The following is a 20,182-nucleotide window of genomic DNA, read 5'->3' as shown; positions in this document are numbered from 1 at the left end:
GAGGCGCTTTTCCCGCTTCCAAATTGCTAGTCTGGGCGCTACTGCGCGAGGGAAGTAAGGCAGCCAGCCGCCCCAAGACCAGCTAGGCCCTCCTCCTTTCCCGTTAGGCTGAGGGGATCGGGGCCGAGGAGGCTGCCTCGCCTCAGGGCACCCCTTCCCCCCAAGATCAGCCCATGGAGCCTCCTCGCTTCGCCCCGCCTCTCCTCGCCAAGCCCTCCTCCGAGGCGGGCCCTGCGCCTGCGTAGTGAGCGGCGGAGGCCGGGCCGCTGCGGGCGGGTGGAGGAATGCGCGTTACAGTTAAATAGTGGGTACAGCGGCCGCAGGAGCGGCGAGTGGCGGCGCTTCAGGGGGCCGGATGAGGGCGGCTGACTGAGGCGGGCGGGTGGGGCGGTGAAGAGATAGCGCGGCGCTTCTTCCAGCAGCTCCGGGACAGAGGCGCCGGCGGGAAGGCGGCAGCGGGCCAGCAGTCGGAGCGTCTCCATGGCGCGGCGTGGACTCCTCCTGGGCGGCCGCGGCACCGGCAGCGCCTCCGCTCCTCGCGGCGCTCGGTCCCCCTGAGAGGAAAAGCGCGTCGTCGTCGTCTCCTCCTCCTCCCTCCCTCCCTCGCTCGCTCGCTCGCTCCCTCCCTTGACGACGGGACTCACTCTCGCCCCGCCGCCGCCGCCGCCGCCCCTCGGAGCGGGCCGGAGAGCGAAGCGGGAGGGCGCCGGGGCCTCAGCCGTCGCCGCGACTGGAATAGGCGCAGTGCCGGGGACCGGAGGAAGAGGCGGCGGCGGCGGCATTATTATTTCTGCCTCTATGATGAAGTTCAAGCCCAACCAGACGCGGACCTACGACCGGGAGGGCTTCAAGAAGCGGGCGGCGTGCTTGTGCTTCCGCAGCGAGCGGGAGGACGAGGTGAGGGCGGTTTGGGGGGGGGGGTTGGGGTCGGGCCGCGTCTCCCTCTCCCGGCGGCGGCGGCGGTGATGGGGCCGCGCCCAGTTTCCGCCTCCCTCGCTGCCCACCCCGCCATCCCTTCCTTCCCGCTGACTGGGACCCCCTTTGTGTGCGGGGCTTTGCGGAGCAGGCCGGGCTTGTCGCCCTCTCGCGATCCTCGAGGATTCCTGCCCGCTTTCCCCGTCCCTTCTCCGGGGCTGGGCTTTGGCGCGGGATGCGTGGTCGCCAGGGCGCAGAGACCCACTTTTCTTTCCACACCCCCCCCCCTCCGAGGCAGGCCTAGTCGGAGGGGCCGAGGAGGGGGCCGAGCCCGCTTCTGTAAGGCAAGGGAGATGGGGCGACCCAAGGTCGGGTTATTTAGGTGACTTGGTTGTGGCTGGAACGTGGGGGGAGAGGAGCTGAAACTGCCGCCGGTCTTAAAACGTGGTGTGCTTTTGTGTGTGTGTGTGTGTGTGTGAGAGAGAGAGAGAGAGAGAGGGGGGGGGGGAGGAAATAAAGCCGGCTGTTCTTTTAGCCCGCCAGTGGCTACTTAACAGAAATGAAAGGGTTGCACACTGTGCCTTGAGCATTGCGCATCTTTAATACATTTGACACTAGCCGGACAGATCTGGCTGCCTCCGAAAACAGCATGGCTTGAGTTCAATGACCTCTTCTGCCACAGCGGGGAGATCGAGTTGCTTTTGTGACTGTCAGTTTTTACAGACACCCCCCCTCCGCCCCCGCGCACACACAGAGCAGAGCAGACAGGTAGGCGGCACTAGTTCCTATTTATGCAACAACAATCTGCATAACCAGCTCCTGTACATGACTTTTCTTTTCTTTTTTTACTCTATCTCTTTGTGATGCGTTCAGTTAATATCTGAGTAGTTGTCTACTGTTCAGTTGCTACCCAGGTAGCTCAGACATAGTGATGTGGTTTTGAAGCATGTTTATAATGACTCATTAGGGGTGACCACTTGAATAAGAGAGGGGATAGTGCACGCACACGATTTGAATGGCAATGCCCATCAACTTTGGGGGGGGACGACCCTCAAATATTGGGTGGGGCCCTTGGCCCCTAGGAGTTGGCTGCTATGTGGGTGATATTTAATACAAGACATGCTCAGAGTAGCCCCACTGAAATCAATGCATTTAAGTTACAACGGGTCTACTCTGATTGTGACTGATTGGATATCTCCCAGCGTGCTTGGATGAATGTGTGTTTCAAACCTGTTTGTAAGGCAAACAGCATGTATAAATCAGACATGCAGTTTCACTTTTGCAACAGGCTAAATGTGCATATTTCTGCATACAGTATAATAGAATCTAGTAAGACTGAATAGGCTTTGAAATGCCACACTACTGTACCTCTGGTTTCAAATATATGGATATTGAGATGGATATACATATGCATGAACAGTGATTTCTACTGTGGTTGTGATAGAGGTCTGCACTGAAAAACAAGGCTCACCCCCCTTGAAATCTACTTTTGCTACCTTCTAGCCATATATAGTTTTATAACAGCATTACATTTTGCTGTTTTTCTTGCACTTCAAAGTAAGATAGCAAATGTGACTATGCATTAATGTAGCAGATGGTAAGTTAAAGGCAGTCAAGATTTTTTTATATTTTGGGGACATATCAAGCCCTTACTAAGTCTTCTAGAGCCTCTTTAAATAATTTTTCCAAATAACCTGTTGTCACTGCCTGGCTGTGCTGCTTCCTTTTTGTGTTGCTGTCCATAAGGATATGTGAGAGAACTGAAAATATGAGACTAAGGATACACTCCTGTATATACATAATTGGGGTTAGTTACCATTTAACTCGGTGATCTGTTTGAATAAGAATTGGGCTGCAGGTTAGTGTAGCTTTTCAGCTGCTTTTTCTCCAGTTTCTTGAAAGGGAGATTATGGTCTCATTTATCATTTTAAATTGGGCTGTTCACATAAAATGTAAGCAGCAGATTTTTAAAAGCCAAGTATTATACTGTGGACCTTTATTGGAAAGTACAGAATATTATTGTTCTATCCTTTGATTATATCATTTACCAGAAAAAAATATTAAACATGCCCGAGAAGTACCAAGAGCCATTTGCCATCTTGAGAGGCAGTGTAGTTGTAGGGAGAAACTGTGAAGCATTCCTGACTTCATAATACAGTCTCTACAGATTTACCTTTGCCAACACTAGTACACAATGGTTCTGTCACACAACCTTGAGGCAGTTCTGCCAAAAGTAGGCTTGGCTGTATCAGCTGTTAGGAAAAAGCTTTCCATATTCTGTGATGCAATTATAAAATTCCCTGGTACAGTTGGATCTTGCTTCTGGAAGTATATGCTAGATGGGAAGTACAACTGAGACATAGCATGATTAAAGCTGAAGTGGGTGGGGACTGCTAACATAGGGCAAAAAAACCAACCAAACAAAATGCATTTCATCCAGAAATATTGTGCCCCTGGTATTTAGCAACCAGAAATATTGCCTAGGCACAACTACTACTTTTAGCTATTTTGTCTAAAAAGTTATTTTTGTGTAAACTTCTGTAGAGCAGTCTAAGCTAGTACGAATAGTTTCTGTAATTGTATTGTTTAAAACTTCACATTGCTGTGCTGGGCTACTAACAATGTAATTGAATGAGTCCAAATTTAAAGCAAAAGTACTGCTTTAAGTCTGTTGGCACACCTGAATTGTTTTGCTAAATATTGCCAGTATATGCTTCCAATAGGCTTCTTGCACAGTATTGAGGCTGTAGAGGGAGCTCCAGCTATACTAAAAAGTGAGATACTCAGCATCTTTTAATTGTTATTTTAGGTTTAAGTAACATATATTCAAAGAATGAGACAGTAACTGTACTGTGGCAACTACTTGTCCTTAATGTTTAGCAGCTTTGGCTTGAGTGGCTTGAGAGATCCACTGCTCAAAATTCCACAAACACATATGGACAAAAACTGTCCATTTTTGTGTGTGAACTAGTTGACCTCTTGTGTGTACTGGGGTCCTCCAGTGGTGGAGATAAAACTTAATTTGTCAGAGTTTCAGCAATAGCAGTAGGTAATTTATGTCTCTTAGTATTATCTTGAAACAATCCTGGCTTATTCCTCTTTTTGCATTCTCAATAGGATATTGTGTTTCAGAAAATTCTGCAAATAATTTCTGTTCAGAATTCTTGTAAGACTCTTGGGTACAGTTTTGGTGTTTGCAAAGCAAGGAGTTTTACTAGTCATCATGAAAGCACAGAGATTGCAGGTGTTTCGGTAATATGAAACTAAGTGTTCTGTTAACAAAGGACAAGATTTGCAGTAATCCTGTCTTTTACAAGTGCCTGTTACATGTTCATTTCTGTGTAACAGTTTATGCTTATATACTAGCATGCCGTTATACTGTCAGTTGGTAGAGACTGTTTGTGACTTTCAATTAGCCTCTGCAGGGTCTTAATTGCTTCCAGTAATGAAGAGTGAGTTGGCATCTCGGTACATTTGATACAATTCAAATAGCATTTTTCTTCTTGAAGTGGGGCTTTTCTGGTCTGTAAGTTCTCTTGATGAAAGTTAGTCCTCGCACAGAAGTTGTAATGGCTAAAAATCTATTTCCTATATAATAAAAAGTGCTTAATATAGAAAAAGGAGTACTCACAACTTAACTCTCAGCTGAAATGGGACAAAACCATGTGGTAAGCTGGCAGCCTCTGGGGTTCTTCCTTCATATTTCAAGTTACAACATAGTACTCTTTATTGTCCAGAGGGAGAATGGTGCTGAAAAGTTGCCTTTTTCATTCCTGTCTACAAACATATGATAGCCAACATTGGTAAAAGCAGTGTAAATGACCCTTCTGCACTGTCCTTGCCTTGGCTGAAAAAAATGGAACATTTTGACAGTGGATACATGGAACTCGAAATAGTTTCTTAACATTTAGCTTACAAAGGTGAGTCTGTCAGTCACACAGTCCACTTTGGTTCAAGACCAGTCAGGTGGACTCTAGCTCAAGTGAATACCTAATGACTTGCACACTGAAACGGGTAAAAAATGTGTTTTGTGGGGGAGTAACCCTGCAGTCAGTCAGTTGCTTTGGCATCCTTGTTATAGTTACTGAAACCTCTCCAGCAACATTTAGTAGCTGCAGAAAGAACTTCTTGTTGGTCTGTCAGCTGCCCAGCAAAGTTAAGAGGGACTCCACTGTTCATAAGAGAGACCTGAACAGCCTTAAGCTACCAACGCTATTAGCTGTCTCTTTTCTAATTTCCTTCTTTAACGTCTTCCTTCACTTTAGGACTTTTTCTTGTTAGAAGTGAGCATGATCAGTGCAGACCTGCTAAACGTCAATAAACTAAAGACATGATTTTTGCCCTGGAGTAGTCACACTTTGTTTACTTATTTTTATGGGAAGTATACGTTGTGCCATCAAATCACTGTTTTTTAGAAAGGGTAAAACAGTTGCTCCAATTTCTTTCACACAAAGGTGAGCTTTGTGTGTCAAAAGGCTTGCCTGCACATCTTCATAATTCTGCCAGCACCATTTTATTGGTATGTTCTTAATATTTAATTTAGTCTAGAATGCCATTTTTTCCTCACACACCATATGTGTATGTGTATAAATAAATAAATGTGCAGTAGAACATGTGATAGTGTTTAAATTCTGAGCAAGGAAATGACTCTTCCAAGACATTATCAGGCATGGGTGATGCTGCTTAGAATTTGCCTGGCTGGACAAGTTGGCTGCTCAAGAGAGAATGAAGCAAGGAATGGTTTGAGCACTCCAGAACTTTGGAGGAACATATTGTGGGATCTGCTGCTGGGAAGTGCCTCCCATTTTAAAACAATCTTGACAGTTGTGCAAGAAGTAGATTATATATTTTATGTTTTTGCTCTGTTGTGAGTTGGGGATTTTTTGTTTTGTTTTTGCTCTGTTGTGAGTGGGGGATTTTCATAGCCAAATGTGAGATTGAAATGCCTAAATAAACTAAAAAGCACTTTAGCACCCAAACAGAAATGTGCTTTCTCTTAGCTGTGTTATGCTTGCTAGTGTGAATGGAACACACCACTTTTTATGTGCATACATCCTGCTTCCACCCTGAGGTGTGGAAAAGTGTTCTTTGATGTAATCTGCATGCAGAATTGCCATGTTTGATCAGCACTAGGAACTATCAGTTTGGAAGAACCCAGGGCTGTGGCTGCTGTTTGCTCCCAAGCAATAGCAAACAGGTTTCTTGACATTTTCATTAAGCCTTGAAAGAAATCTGGAGTTTTGATAAAAGCATTGGGCGCATCTGCCAAGGTTGTTTGTTGATGCACAAGGTAGAATACAATAGATTGGTATCTGTGAGTATGGCAAAAGAATGCAGGTGGACAGGAATAGCGCTGTTCAATGCATCAGTACACATAGCACTATTCCTACTTTATTTCCTCTGGGCATACCTTCCTGCTTGTAAATCTAAGACTGGGGTGAGGAATTAGATCTGGATGGAGGGTCCAGATTTGACCCATCTTCTCTGAGGCATTTGACTGGTGGGCAGGGCACTGACCTGTCAACCCCTTGAGTCATATGATGTCAGGTGAATCAAAGTTCAAACAGCAGCTCCAAAGGAAGATTTTTCTTTCACAGCCCTGGCTTGAATTCAAGCTGGGATTGCAAGCAAATACCTTCTAGGTGGGTGGAAATACTGGCTTTTATTGTCAAACACAGGCTTATCCCATAGATTACATAAGAGAGAACAGATCGCCACACCTGACATCCGGTGACTGACAGGTGATCAAATGGCCTCTCATGTTTTATTCAGAGGTCTGGTGGGCCACAAGTCAGAGAGTCTCCAGCACTGTTCTAAGAACCAGTGATGGCACTTCGGTGAGTTGGAAAATGTCTATAATAGGTCTCAGCACTATAAATAAGTGTCATGGTGAATGCGAATAGCCTTTGTGGAAATTTGTTGTGATTGGACCATACTTTTCTGGAGGGTAATCTTCCCAACTGTATTGATTTGTAGGAAAGCAAGACTATTGAGAGACTCCCAAATTATCCTGGATCAATCATGTTTATTTCTCCTATATAAGAAAGTAAGGGGGATTATTCAGTTCTAACATCATTATGAATCTTGTATTTTTTTTTTTTTAAATGAGTATATGATAGCATGGTATATTTATCTTGTAGAATTTGATCTGTATCTAATGAATCCGACATGTGTTCTGAAACTCTTTGGATTACATTCAGTTTATTTAATATAAATACTTCAGTTGTAAACACATGCATTTTCTTCACTAATGCTAGGGTCCGTAATTCAAAACACTGTCATGTTATGATATGTCATGGCTCTGAATCTTATGTAATGGTACAAAGCCATGTATTTAAGCTTCAGACAGGACAAACAATGACTCCTTCCTCCCTGCACTAGTAACTGGGATCTCTGTTCAGGCCTGTGATCAATGTAAATGCTGATTGAAACAATTTCACTAAGCCAAGTGTTTTGAAACAGAAGAATAATGGTGTTCATAATTGTTGGTGGTTGCTCACATGACTATGGAAAACACTTAGTTCCTTCACTGAAAGGAAATTGGTATCCTCAGTTCATAGCTAGAGCACAAAACATTCAAGATACCTAAAAAAACACACAGCTAAAAACAGGCAAATGCATTTGAGTCACTGTGTTCTTCCACACTTCTACTTGTTCTGCCGCTTTCCCCCAGGAAAACAGCAATTGGGTTTTCTGCAGATTGCCTTTTGTCCGCTTTAGTGCTAAAGGGTGGGTTTTCTGGGTGAAAGCAGCAGGCCAAAGCAGAGCCACCCAGACCTGTGCCTAGAAAACACAGGGCAAGTGGAAGTGTGAAAGAGCCCTTAGCTATTCCATAAAAATTAAATCCAATTTAATACGCTTTCCGTCTTCCTTGTGGCGGCCACTTTAGAAAGTGCAGGAGAATGCCTCTCATATTTATTTCTTGGCTTGGCTTTCCAACCAATGTAAACTTCATAAGACTAAAGTATGGAATCTAAACAATTAGTTGCTTTGAATTGTAAGAATTCAAGAAGCCTGTACAGATTTGTATTTGCTTTGTTGAATCACAGTCTAGCTTCCTTGTGTTTAATATAATAGGAAAGGTAATGGCTCTGCATCTAAACCCTTGCATTTTATTGTAGAATGTGTGGCTGAAACTGCCCTCAGCACTAGGATGGAAGCAATCCTTTGTGGGCTGCTAGTGAGGCTGGTCATGACACACTTTTTCTTAATAAAAAGTAACCCACTGAGTTCAGTTGAAAGCACAAGAATGTGCACAAAAGTGCACATGGAAAGTATTAGGTTTCTTCAACCTGTGTGCGCATTAACACACTGATGCATACACAGATTTTCATGTCCAGAATGGGCTTTGGACTTCCACTGTAGACACAGAGGAATTGGGTATCTAATGCAGTCTGTATTGGCCTGAATAAGTTGTCATCTTGGTCTGGGTTTCTCCAAGAACATTATCTTGCTGTTCTGAATTGGGTTCTGCTTCCATTGCTACTGTCCTTCTGCTTATTAAAACATTTGCAGTCGTGTCTGAAATGCTTTGAATAGACAGCTATTTTATTTTTTGGGTAACTTAATTGGGTCATATTTTATTAAAACTGACAGTCTTGCAGTAAGTTGACTGTGAACCAAATATGGAAACATCCAGGAAAGCATACTCAAAACTTGACATATTATCTGACTTTAATATGTACCATATTTTTCGCACCATAGGACGCACCGGACATAGGACGCACCTTGTTTTAGAGGGGGGAGAACAAGAAAAAAAAATTCTCCCCCTCTCTGCCCGGCGCCCCTTCAGCGAAGCGGCAGGAGGCGCTGCACAGAGAGGGGGAGAATTTCCCCCCTCTTGTTTTCCTGCTCTAAAACAAGGTGCCGTTCAGGCGGCTACCTTGGAAGCCTGGAGAGCTTCAGGCTTCAGGTTCCTTTCAACCTGCTCTTTGGGGCTGGCGGGGGAAGCCCGCCACCAGCCCCAAAGAGCAGGTCAGGGAGCAGCGGAAAGGCGCAGTGGAGAGGCTGCTGCCATAGCTGCGCGTCACCTCTCCAGCCGGGAGAGGGTCGCGGGGGGCTTCTTTAGCCCCGTGCGCGCTCTCCCGGCTGTAGAGGTGACACGCAACTATGGAGGCTCCTTCCATAGCCGCACGTCACCTCTCCAGCTGGGAGAGGGTCGCGGGGCTATGGCGTCTTCGCTCCATAGGACGCACACACATTTCCCCTTCATTTTTGAAGGGGAAAAAGTGCGTCCTATAGAGCGAAAAATACGGTATATAAAAGTTTGATGCAAGGGAAGGAGTGCAGAATTCTTGAACTTTATAGCCTGTCACCCAAGCTTGGATCTGTTAACATATATTTGATATTGTTGGCTGCCTTGAGTACCATTTGGTGGACATCTTAAACATTTTGTTAACTTCACAAAATATCAGTCTGGTTTCATGAAGTCTCACTGAGTTTTAATTCACAAAGTCATAAGAAAATCTTTTTCTTTGCAGGTTCTTTTAGTAAGTAGCAGCCGGTACCCAGACCAGTGGATTGTTCCAGGTGGAGGAATGGAACCAGAAGAGGAACCTGGTGGTGCTGCTGTCAGAGAAGTCTATGAAGAGGTAAAGAATTTAGAACTCTCGGCTTGAAATGCTGTATGGATATGCATTCTCTGAATTTTAACAGATGACTCATTTAAGCAAACTTAACTGAGAGCCACATAGACAAGGGCTACTCTCCTCCTAGGACAGGCATGTGGCAGACCTGTTATAAATGACAATAGCCATCCGCATGGCTGTTCTCGTGTTCATGAGATGCTGGCTATAAAGATAATAGCTTACTGAAAGAATTGAATCGTTCCTAATTTAAATGAAACACTTTCCACCAGATGCCTATCAGCTGGGTCTGCCAAACACTTGAGACCACACAGGACTCTTCTGCTTTATTGCATGGTTAGAGTTGTTTTCCAGGCTACAGTTTCTTCTAATCTTAATAATTCCACAGCCATCAGACATTTGTGTGTTGGTACAGGAGAGGTAGCCCTTAAGTTGTGGAATTCCCTCCCCACAGAGGAGGGACACCTTCATTATATTTGTCTGACACCTTCCTTACATAGTTCCTGTTGTTTGCTTGAAGAGGCTCCTCTTCACTCTGGCCTTTGAGTTAGATATTTATAGGACTCACCCTATTCTTGTGCCTGTAATTTATTTTAAACTGTTCTTAAAAATGCATTTCTAAATTGCTGTGAACCTCCTTGTAATCTTATGGCAGGTAGTGAATCAAATAAATAAACTGAAATTTCCAGGATGTGCTACTTAAGAAGCACTTACCACAGAATGAAATATTCTTTGTTTGAATGTATGGATAATCTTAGAAGTTTTAAATCTCAGCTAGGAAATAGTTTACAGTATGTGCTGAGCACCTCTAAGAGATGTTTGAGGCCCAATCCGGAAAGAGAGGAGCGCTAAATCATCTGCATTCATCAAGATGCAGATATTTCTGTTCCTAATTACCAGAGTGGGGGAGTTTGCATTGGCTAAATATAGCCCCAAATAATTAATATAAAAGTTTTTAAAAAGTGGGAGCCAGAATGGAACTAGCTACATTATTTAAGTATGCTAAATTCCTACACACTTTTTGCTTTATTACTCACATGCTTCCTAACTGTAAACTCTGTAAAAGAAAGAAAAGCAGATGCTCTGTTAGAAGCTTCTCAAATTTAGTTGTATGTCTGAAAAAAATTGGTAATCAGAAAAATATGCTCCCTGCTTCTTAGCTTTCAGGAAAACTAAAGAGACTCTGGCTAGGGCACAGATTTAATAGATCATGAAACCATTATTGGACATGCTAGTAAATTAAACATTGGTTTCGAATATTGTAATGAATCTGTAAGAACGATTGCTTGTGGGGAAAATATCTGATTATCTTTATTCCTTGCAGGCTGGAGTAAAGGGAAAACTAGGCAGATTGCTGGGAATATTTGAGGTGAGCTGTTTAAAAATATATATTCTGTGATGTACATGCTGTGAAATGTAGTTTGCATTTCTAATACGGAAGGGGTGGAATCTTGGAAAACAGGTATTTTAATTAAGGACTGATAATTTGAATACCTTCTACCTTCATATATAAATAAGTCAGGTTTGGGAATAGAAAAATATTGACATTCATGTACAAAATATTTATAAGTAGGGAAGATATTAAAAGGAGCTGATTCAGTAAATTGTGCTGATTGTGATGGGGACACTATCCAGTACCTGCATAATGGGTGAAAATATATTAGAATAAGAATTGTCTCTAGGATTCCATTTTTGCTGGTCTGCAAAGTGACTGACCTAATGAATGCAACAAAGATTTGAAAGGAAATGTGATTAGGATTGGGGTGTTTGTATAGTTCCAGTTTTCAAGCAGTGAACAGAGAATGTTAGTTTAACTCCTGGATAGATGCTGTAATCCGCAGTTCCTAATGAAATATGTGCAGCTAGAAAAAGTGGAGCCCTGTTTCTAACATCAAAGTTCATGATGATGATGATCACAATGATTTTGTACCCCCACCTCATCTGACTGGGTTGCCCCAGCCACTGTGGATGGCTTCCAACAGAATATACAAAAACACAACAGAACATCACATATTAAAATCTTCCTGGTGCAGGGATGCCTTCAGATGTCTATGAAAGGTCATAGAATTATTTATCTCTTTGACATCTGATGGGAGGGTGTTCCACGGGGTGGGGCTACTGAGAAGGCCTTCTGCCTGGTTCCTGGTAACTTCACTTTCCACACTGAGAGAGCTGCCAGAAGGGCTTCTTCAGAGTACAGGCTGAACAATGGGGGCATAGATGCTTCTTCACGTATACAGGTCTGAAGCCATTTAGGACTTTAAAGGTCAATACCAACACTTTGAATTGTGCTCAGAAATGTACTGGGAGCCAATGTAGATGTTTTAGGACTGGTGTTGTGGTCCTGGTGGCTGCTCCCAGTCACCAGTCTAGCAACCACATTCTGGGTTAATTGTAGTTTCTGAGTCACCTTCAAAGGTACAGTGTATTGCAGTAATCCAAATAGGAAATAACCAGACCATGTCTCACTCTGGTGAGACATTGGGCAGGAAGGCAGGGTCTCAGCTGGAGTACCAGATGCAGTTGGTAGACAGGTTCCCTGGACACAGAATTGACCTGCGCCTCCGTGGACAGCTGTGAGTCCAAAATGACCCCCAGGCTGTGTACCTGGTCCTTCAGGGGCACAGTTACCCCATTCAGGACTAGGGAGTCCCCCAGAAACAGTACTTCCATCTTGTCAGGATTCAAGCTCAATCTGTTAACTGCCATCCATCCTCCAACTGCCTCCAGGCACTCACACATGCCTCAACTGGCTCCAATTTAAATGAGAGGTAAAGCTTTGCCAAGAGAACTCATAGCTGCCTCTTAGAAGACTGACATGTTTCTGTACTGCTACCAACAGTATACATTTGCTTTTCACTTGTTTTTCCATTGGCTTTTTTAAAAAACAGTCCTAATTTACATTTTCCTCCCCATTTAAACTATTGAATTTGTATGTGTACCATTGTAATTTTAAATGATCTTGTTGCAGTGTTTGAATTTTAGGCACCTTGAGGGCTATATTATAGTGGAAAGATAGTATATAAGTGATTCTAAGTAAATAGCTATCTAATGTTGCAAGTGTGAATTAATATGTCTGTTCTCTCTTCTTCCTACTGAAGCAGAATCAAGACCGGAAACATAGGACTTATGTTTATGTTCTTACAGTGACTGAAATCCTGGAAGACTGGGAGGATTCAGTTAATATAGGCAAGACATTTTCAACCCTGCATGTGCTAAGTGTGTAATGCAGTATCAGAACCATGCTATTTTTAGGACAGCTTTCACACAACTGGTGTTCAAGAAGCATGATGCTGCAAGTTATTAAAGTTAGAGGTGTACTAAAAAGGTTCAAAGGATAACTCAAGAGCAGCCAGCACCATTTTATTTTATCACTAATTGGCCACTGCTTTAATAGCATTAATAGAGTAATTTATGGAAGTAGATAAATGTTGTGTTTGATTCCAGTTTGACACTCCATGGCATGCTGTTTTTACGGATACTTTAAACTACTAATTGGTTGAAAGAACTTGGGATAATGAGTAATATTCAGAATGCCATATACTTCTAATGAATCAGAACAGGGTAAGATAGTAGATAAAAAGCAGGCTATTTGCTTGTTGGCAAGGGAACAGATGGACAAACTAACTTTCATGTTAATTTGCACATAATTAACATAATACATTAATAAAAGTAGACACCAGCCTGTTAGTCTCACAGTGAACCATTCAGCCAACTGTGGTAATTAGAAGCCTTTATTTATAGCTCCAAATGTTCATGATCCTTATTCAGCACCTAACATCATAAGACCAACTTAGGAATTTTATGAACAGAGTTGAAGATCTTGGCTGTCTGTAGTTAATACCCTTGTTTTTCACAATTCTGCTTGCCGCTACTAAGTGCCCTTAAATAGTGGGTGGATCTCTGGGGGGATTCTTTAGAATGTTTCAGCCACATTTGCCAACTTTAAGTTGACAGATTGTAAGGTTCAAAATGTCCATTATTTGAAACATTTATTCTTTTCATGTTGTAGGAAGGAAAAGAGAGTGGTTTAAAGTTGAAGATGCAATCAAGGTCCTTCAGTGTCACAAGCCAGTACATGCAGAGTACTTGGAAAAATTGAAACTGGGATGTTCACCAACCAATGGAAATTCTGTGGTTTCTTCCCATCCTGATAACAACTCTCTATATGTTACTCCTGGACAGACTTCTGGGTTGCCCTCAACTGTAAGATAAAATTCAGCTACTTTTTTGTTCACCATCACAAGGGGAGATGTGTTAGTGGTCATGTGCTATGTGTATAGTCATTTAAATTGAGTGTGTGAACACTTTATGTTCAGACATATACATTCTTTCTTTCTTTTTTTAGCAATGTTTAATATTTCAACAAACCAAAGCCATACAGGGAATTCTTAAAGATGCCTTAAATGGTCCTCTTTGTGGCTTTTTAAAACCTGAATAAACAAAAAAAAAAAAAAAGGAGTGAATTTGTAATTTGGCATTTGAGTCTGGCTTAATTTTGTTAAATTTCCTAAAAATCAAAAAATGCTATTTTGGGGAAACTGTTTTTAATTTAGTCATCCTTATTTCCCTACTTCAGTACAAAATTTGTTGGACAAGTTAAAAGGCAGCAGAAACCAACAAAGAAGTGCCTTCTATGTCAAGAAGTGTCCTCCCCAAATATTTCACTTACAAATCCTAACCAGAGTAGTGCCAGCTTGTCTGCCTCTGCCAATCCTTCAAACTGCTCTTGCTTACAATTATTAGCCAAACAGGCAGATTCGAGAAAAATGCTAACATGCCAACCCCTTAACCTGCTTGCTCTCCTCTTGCGAAAGTCAGCCTTGGCTTTCTTTGCTATTCCAGCAGGTGTTGATTCACTACTGGGGACCATCCCAGCTTCTTCCAGCCAGTTTCCAAAACACATGATTTGGATCACTATTGGGAAGATAACTGTCCTGAGCTTTAAGGAAAAAAAAGCAGACTAAATGGGGTTCTAATCCTGTTTTAATGCTTGCAACTAAAATATGGCTATAGAGATTCTCTAAATTATATGAAGTCTAATTTCAGAAATCTCTAAAAGCATTTACTGTACGCTGAACTTTCCCTTGATCCCTCAAGTCATTACTGCGGTTGAGGTAAAGAACTACCTCTATTATGAAACTGTCTCTTCTCATTCTTTCTATGTAACATAAACCCACTGTAAATAATCCAGCTGGTGTATAGTGTAAAGTGGAAAGAAAAGGTAATGTAAATACTCTGTTGCTCACACCAGTAGGTTACTACCTAGGACTTCTGTGTCTTAATAGCTATGTAACCAGCAGAAACTTTAATAGCTCACTCACTGAATCTTCACCTAGTGAGTTCCTGCTCATCACATAACAGATAAAGGCACAGGAGTCCTGTCTGAGAAAAAGGTGGCAAACTTACACACTAACTTCCAATACATTGGGTAAAAATGCTGCTATAAATTAACCCACGTGCTGTTACAATTTTTAAGGAAAATATTGGTGCCATATGCTTTCCTTCTAGAAACATGTGGGAATCACACATAGTGCCATAGAAATGCATTTAAGCAAGGAACATCAGTAAGAGGTTTGGTTGTGAGTGTTGCTTCAAGAGCCATAAGTAAGTACTATTAACTGGAGATGGACTTGCAGCATCTTGCTCAGGTTAGAACTTCCAGGAGTTACTGGCTTCAGAGAATCTGAGTGGAGCTGTAGATGTCATCAGTTTTGTGCTTGAAGATGGTCAAAAGAACATTCATAGTAGACTGGTGGCAGACCCATCAATGTGAAACTTTGTACACTAATCGGATTAAGGAAATGGCTAGTTAACAAGTATGCATTTTTCCTGATTCCTAAGTCAGCACTTCAACCCCACACTCTTATTCAGTTATCACTAACCACATGATGATGATAATATGAGAAATGTCTCTTGTTCATCACAGTGATGGAACTAAGAGCAATTTTAATTAGTTTTTGGTTACTATAACTGCTTTCATCTCAACTTTTGCTTTTGGAACATAAAACCAAGCCAAGCATAGAGAAGCTATATATTGGTAATGCATGAATACTTTGGTTTCTAACATTTATGTGTTATGTAAAAATGTACAGTTGTCAGTGCTAACCAAATCAAAGGTGATGGCTTATAAATACTCCAGGCTGCTGTGCCACATACAGTTTTAAATATATTGGTGTACAGATCTCTTCTGCCTATGCAACTTCAGATAAAGCCCCTTATTCATACTGACTTCTAAAGTCTGTCTTGCAACATAACACTGGAATGACAAGAGGTCCACTGTATTATTTAGCTGCCATTGTTGCATTTTCACTTATAGACAAGTGAACACAGAAACATTGTCTATTTCTGTCATTTGGAAGAATAGACCGGACAGCATGAATGTGTCAAATAACAGCTAAGACCTCTTCTGTCAAGATTAAACCATAGTCAAATAACTCCAGTAAGGGGTTCAGGGTTGACATTAAAATGCTGAGGGATTAGTATATAGTGAAGCATTCTTGTGGAACTAGGCCAGTGTTCCCCCTAAGTGACCTTTGAACCTGTAGCTGGCTTCACAAGGCAGGGAAATAAAAGTTGACTAGGACCAGATTCCACAGGGCAGTCCATGTCTTCAGTATCTTAAGACATGGTTTGCAAAGTCAGAAGGTCATTACCAGAGAAGTATAGGCAGGTCTTGACTTAATACAGTGGGAGTTTGTTACAGTGAATAGTTAATTGGGAACATGCCATACCAACATTGCAAGAGTATTTATGTAGGTTATAGAGGCTATTAAAAGTAAAAATACCATCCTGAGTGCTTATTGCAGACTAACCAGGGCTACTGTCAAAATGTTGGAACAAATGCTCAACAGGCTTCTGAGAAGTAAAACGTTTGAAGGAAAACTACAAGTTAAGTTGTAAACATTTTGAGCTGTGTGCATGGCTTTCTTTTAAAGATTGATGTAAGAATTTTGACTTTTTATATCTGAAATGATCCTCCAAAATAAAAAAAAAATTGAAACACAATCTGCAAAGACTGTAGCTTCTTTATGTAGCAATAAAATTCAGATTTAAGTATTGGGAACAGTGGTCTCCAACTCAACATGTGTTTGAGAGTGGCTCATTCAAATCAAGTGTATTGTAGTAGAAAACAGTGTTGGAAAACTTATAAAACATGAGTGACTTTTACCTCCTCCTGTGGCCTGGAAGTTTTTCTGTGCTTGTAGTTGAGGGCAGGGACCACATCTTGGTGGTACACAACATGCTTTGCACCCCAAGAACCCCATGGCGTTCAGCGGGATTTACTTTCAGATAAACCTATACAGAATTGCTGCCTATTGCCCGTATGCCCAAGCTACTCAAGAAGAAACACTCTTGCTTGCCTCCCATGTCCCTGACTGTTGTTTCATTTTGTGGATGTGTCCACAAACTTGAGAATTTTGCTTACAAATATTGCTTCGTGGTTAGGCTCACTTCCTGCTTCTCACACCCATTTCTGACATCAGCTACATGCTATAAACTCACAAGTGACCTGCAGTGATGTCATGTGGAAATGCTATACTTGTTCTTGTACCTGCAGGGGCAGTTATTTCAGGCCCCCATCTCTTTGCTCCTGGTCTACTTTAACCCTACCCACTGCACTTGCTGGGTATGAGGCTATCCCTTTCAGAACAATGAACACTCCACGAGGGGGAGAAGGGCTTGATCTTCACTGAAATGGCAAACTTCCACCTGGGGTCTGAGCAATTTAGTAACTTCTCCCCACCTGCTCTCGCTTGTTCTCTGCTCTGCTTCCTCTGACATGTTAGGATGCACAACAGCATGTTGTTGTCTATCCCAAGTGCGTCTGTTCAGTGATCCAGCCAGTGTGGAAGCAAAGCCTTGTATAAGTCTGGACCACACTTTACCTTGTAGCACTATGCATGGCTCACAGAGAATGCCTCCCCACCCCCTTCTCCACACTCCTGATACATTACCTCACTCTGCTAAATCTGCAGTTAGCAGATTTAAAGAACAAGGACTGCTTAGCAGCTCTGAACAAGCATGTTATCCAGTAAAGGGGGAGGGGTTAATAACAAATGTTTAAACCACGGCATGGATGCCCACCCCACATACTCCTCTCAAGGACATTCCCACATACATTCAGCATTCCACTGAACTTTTCCCCTCCTGTGTGAAAGGAAACAATGGAGAAAAGCAAGTATCTGCAACTGCACAGCAGAAGTGTGCTTGGCCTCTTATGTGAGCCTGTAACTTTCCCTCACTAGGCAATGAGTTGAGTTACTCTACAATTTTAATCTCCCACAGGTACTGGGAGTCCACTGAGACAATAAGGTGAGTGTATATTTGTCTTTTAATTTATAAACAATTTCTATATACTCATGTCACTCCTAAACTTAAGACATTTGACCAGCAACATTGCTGTTAAATGGAATAGTTTCACAATCCAGTCACAATACCAGAAAATAAGAGCTTCTGTTCTTCTGGATAGGGTTGTACTAAACCTGAAGGACCAAGGGGTGATCTTGGCTCAAGCTTTGCCAGTAGAGACTGAGGTGGCCAACTTCAGTTGGTATGTCAGCTGTGACCCTATTTGAACAGCTACCCATGCTTTGGTAACCTTCAAAATTAAATGACTATTATACTTGAGCTTCAGCTTTAAAAATAATCGGGAAACTTACAGAGTTTAGAACACAGCTGTGAAAGATTGCGAAGACTGAGCAGTATGTGCATTAACCGTTGTGCAAGAGCACTAGCTTTGGGTTTATTTGCAAGTCCAAGTTTTGACTTTTAAAAAAGCTTTTACATTATGGCTTGCAACCTGGTAGGGCTAATCTGCTGCTCTCCACTTATTACTTGACTCCAACTTCCATTGGCTGTATCCTGCATAGTCAATAGGGACTCCCAAGATCTAGTAGGCTCTCCATTTTCCTGAATCTTAATGCACCAAACAAATCCTTTCTTAGAGACCTTCTGTACTCCCAACACATGATGTGCAGCAGATGGCTATAGGGAAAGAGGCACTTTCCCATCATGCCAACTTTGGAATGCTGTCCCCCCAAAGCCTCAGCTGGCACCCACTCTGGTGGATTTCTGTTACAAAGCAAAGAACTTCGTGGGGTCTCAGGATTTGTTATTGTTCAGCTTAAATTTGTGTACTTTTTTGAGGTAACTTTAATTTTGCACTTCTAGCTTGCATTTGGTATTTGTACTTGGGTGCACTTGATTTTAAACTTTGCTGATGGCACAATAGAAGTATCCTAAACAAAATAGGGAAACATTTTTGGGCCACTAAAACTTCAATATGAACCAGTGTGCTTTCTGAAAAGGATAGGACTTCTTTCTTGTCACATGGAAAGTTTTTCTCGCGAGGGGAGAGGTTATTTGGTAACTTGCTTTTTTTCCCCATTGTACAAATATGCTTGAAAATTTACTGTGCGAATACCAATCTTTAAAATGAGAAGCTCACTGTATAATGAATAATCACTCTTCCTTTTATTCAGTGTCATAACATTACAGTCAGAAGATGTTAAACAGAACCTATCAGGCATTTAAAAAATAATCCTGAACATAGGACATAGGAGGAATGTACATTACACTCAGATATACATGATTTCTAACCGTATTAGACCTGAAGATTTTACAGTAACCATAATTTGCTGGGCATATGCTTCATTTAAAAGCATAACATCCACATTATTTTAGGCCATAATTACACTTGATATTCAGTATGTTTACTCTTGTAAAACTACCCATGCAAAGCATGGATTTATTTGTCACTGGGGTCTTCCTTCTTTCAAGAACACACACAAGAACTATATTTTTATCAGCTAAAGGAAAAAGATTTATCGTGAACATGGTTTTGATTTAAGCCAAGGCTTCATACATCAGTACACATGCCAGATAACTGGCCTGAATATTTATTAGCACCAAGATTAATATGAAACACCTGTACTGTAATTCAGTAAAGGAACCCCATCTTTCTACCTAGCCCTATCATAAAGCAAACATACGTAAATAATTCTACTTGGTTTATTAGTATTATACAGTGGGACAGTTCCAACCAGCTGAGATGTACCGAACAAGATGACCTATTTATTGTTGATAGTCTTTTTAGAACTCCTTTACAGATAAAAGTTGTTAGTTCAATCAAACACAGATTCAAGTACCTTCAGTGACTCTTTAGCCACATTCCTTGACCTTTTTTTTTTAGGGATAAAAGTCTAGTTCTTAATGTTTACACTTCATTAGGAGAAAGATTCAGGTGGAAAATGGAAATTCAAAACCAACCCTTGTAGTTACTTTAATTACTGCTCTCAACATTTAGAGCCAGAACACAGAGGGGCTTTTTGGATATTTTACTCCTTAACTGCAGTCCTAAAGGAATGCCTAAACTCCCAAGTTTTGGCAGAAGAGCTGTTTTTCAATGCACACATGGAAAAAATATAGTATGCCTAGTTTACAAATGCATATACATCTGCTTTGCACCAACTCCCTATTTTAAACTTAGTAATATTTCAACACAAGGTGTTTCAACACAGTTCCATGGGCAACTGATGAGAAATCCTCAAATTTGAGTGTACACACCTCTCTAGTGCACAGCATAGATTCAACAGTTATTTGTACACATTTAAAGACATTTACCACATATGCAGGGCTGGAAAGGACACAGCCCAAAGTTAAGCGCCTCCCATGCCCAT

The 20,182-nt window shown here is 41.8% G+C and overlaps 1 protein-coding gene across 2 annotated transcripts; it reads left to right on the top strand.

Moving 5' to 3' along the window:
- Nucleotides 1-420: 420 nt before the first annotated feature.
- NUDT4 (nudix hydrolase 4) lies at nt 421-14,642 on the top strand. Of its 2 annotated transcripts, none has more exons than XM_081878345.1 (5): nt 421-897; nt 9,396-9,506; nt 10,825-10,869; nt 12,605-12,689; nt 13,513-14,642. In XM_081878345.1, exons 1-5 carry the CDS (start codon nt 799-801, stop codon nt 13,713-13,715), a joined length of 543 nt encoding a protein of 180 aa, XP_081734471.1. In that variant the 5' UTR covers nt 421-798; the 3' UTR covers nt 13,716-14,642. The 2 variants fall into 2 exon arrangements, with proteins under 2 accessions (XP_081734471.1, XP_081734470.1); XM_081878344.1 differs by having other exon boundaries at nt 423-897; nt 12,602-12,719.
- Nucleotides 14,643-20,182: the final 5,540 nt, after the last annotated feature.

This window comes from Podarcis erhardii, assembly GCF_964252035.2.
Source record: "Podarcis erhardii genome assembly, chromosome: 10".
NCBI lineage: Eukaryota > Metazoa > Chordata > Lepidosauria > Squamata > Lacertidae > Podarcis > Podarcis erhardii.
This window is presented reverse-complemented; position numbering and strand designations above follow the sequence as displayed.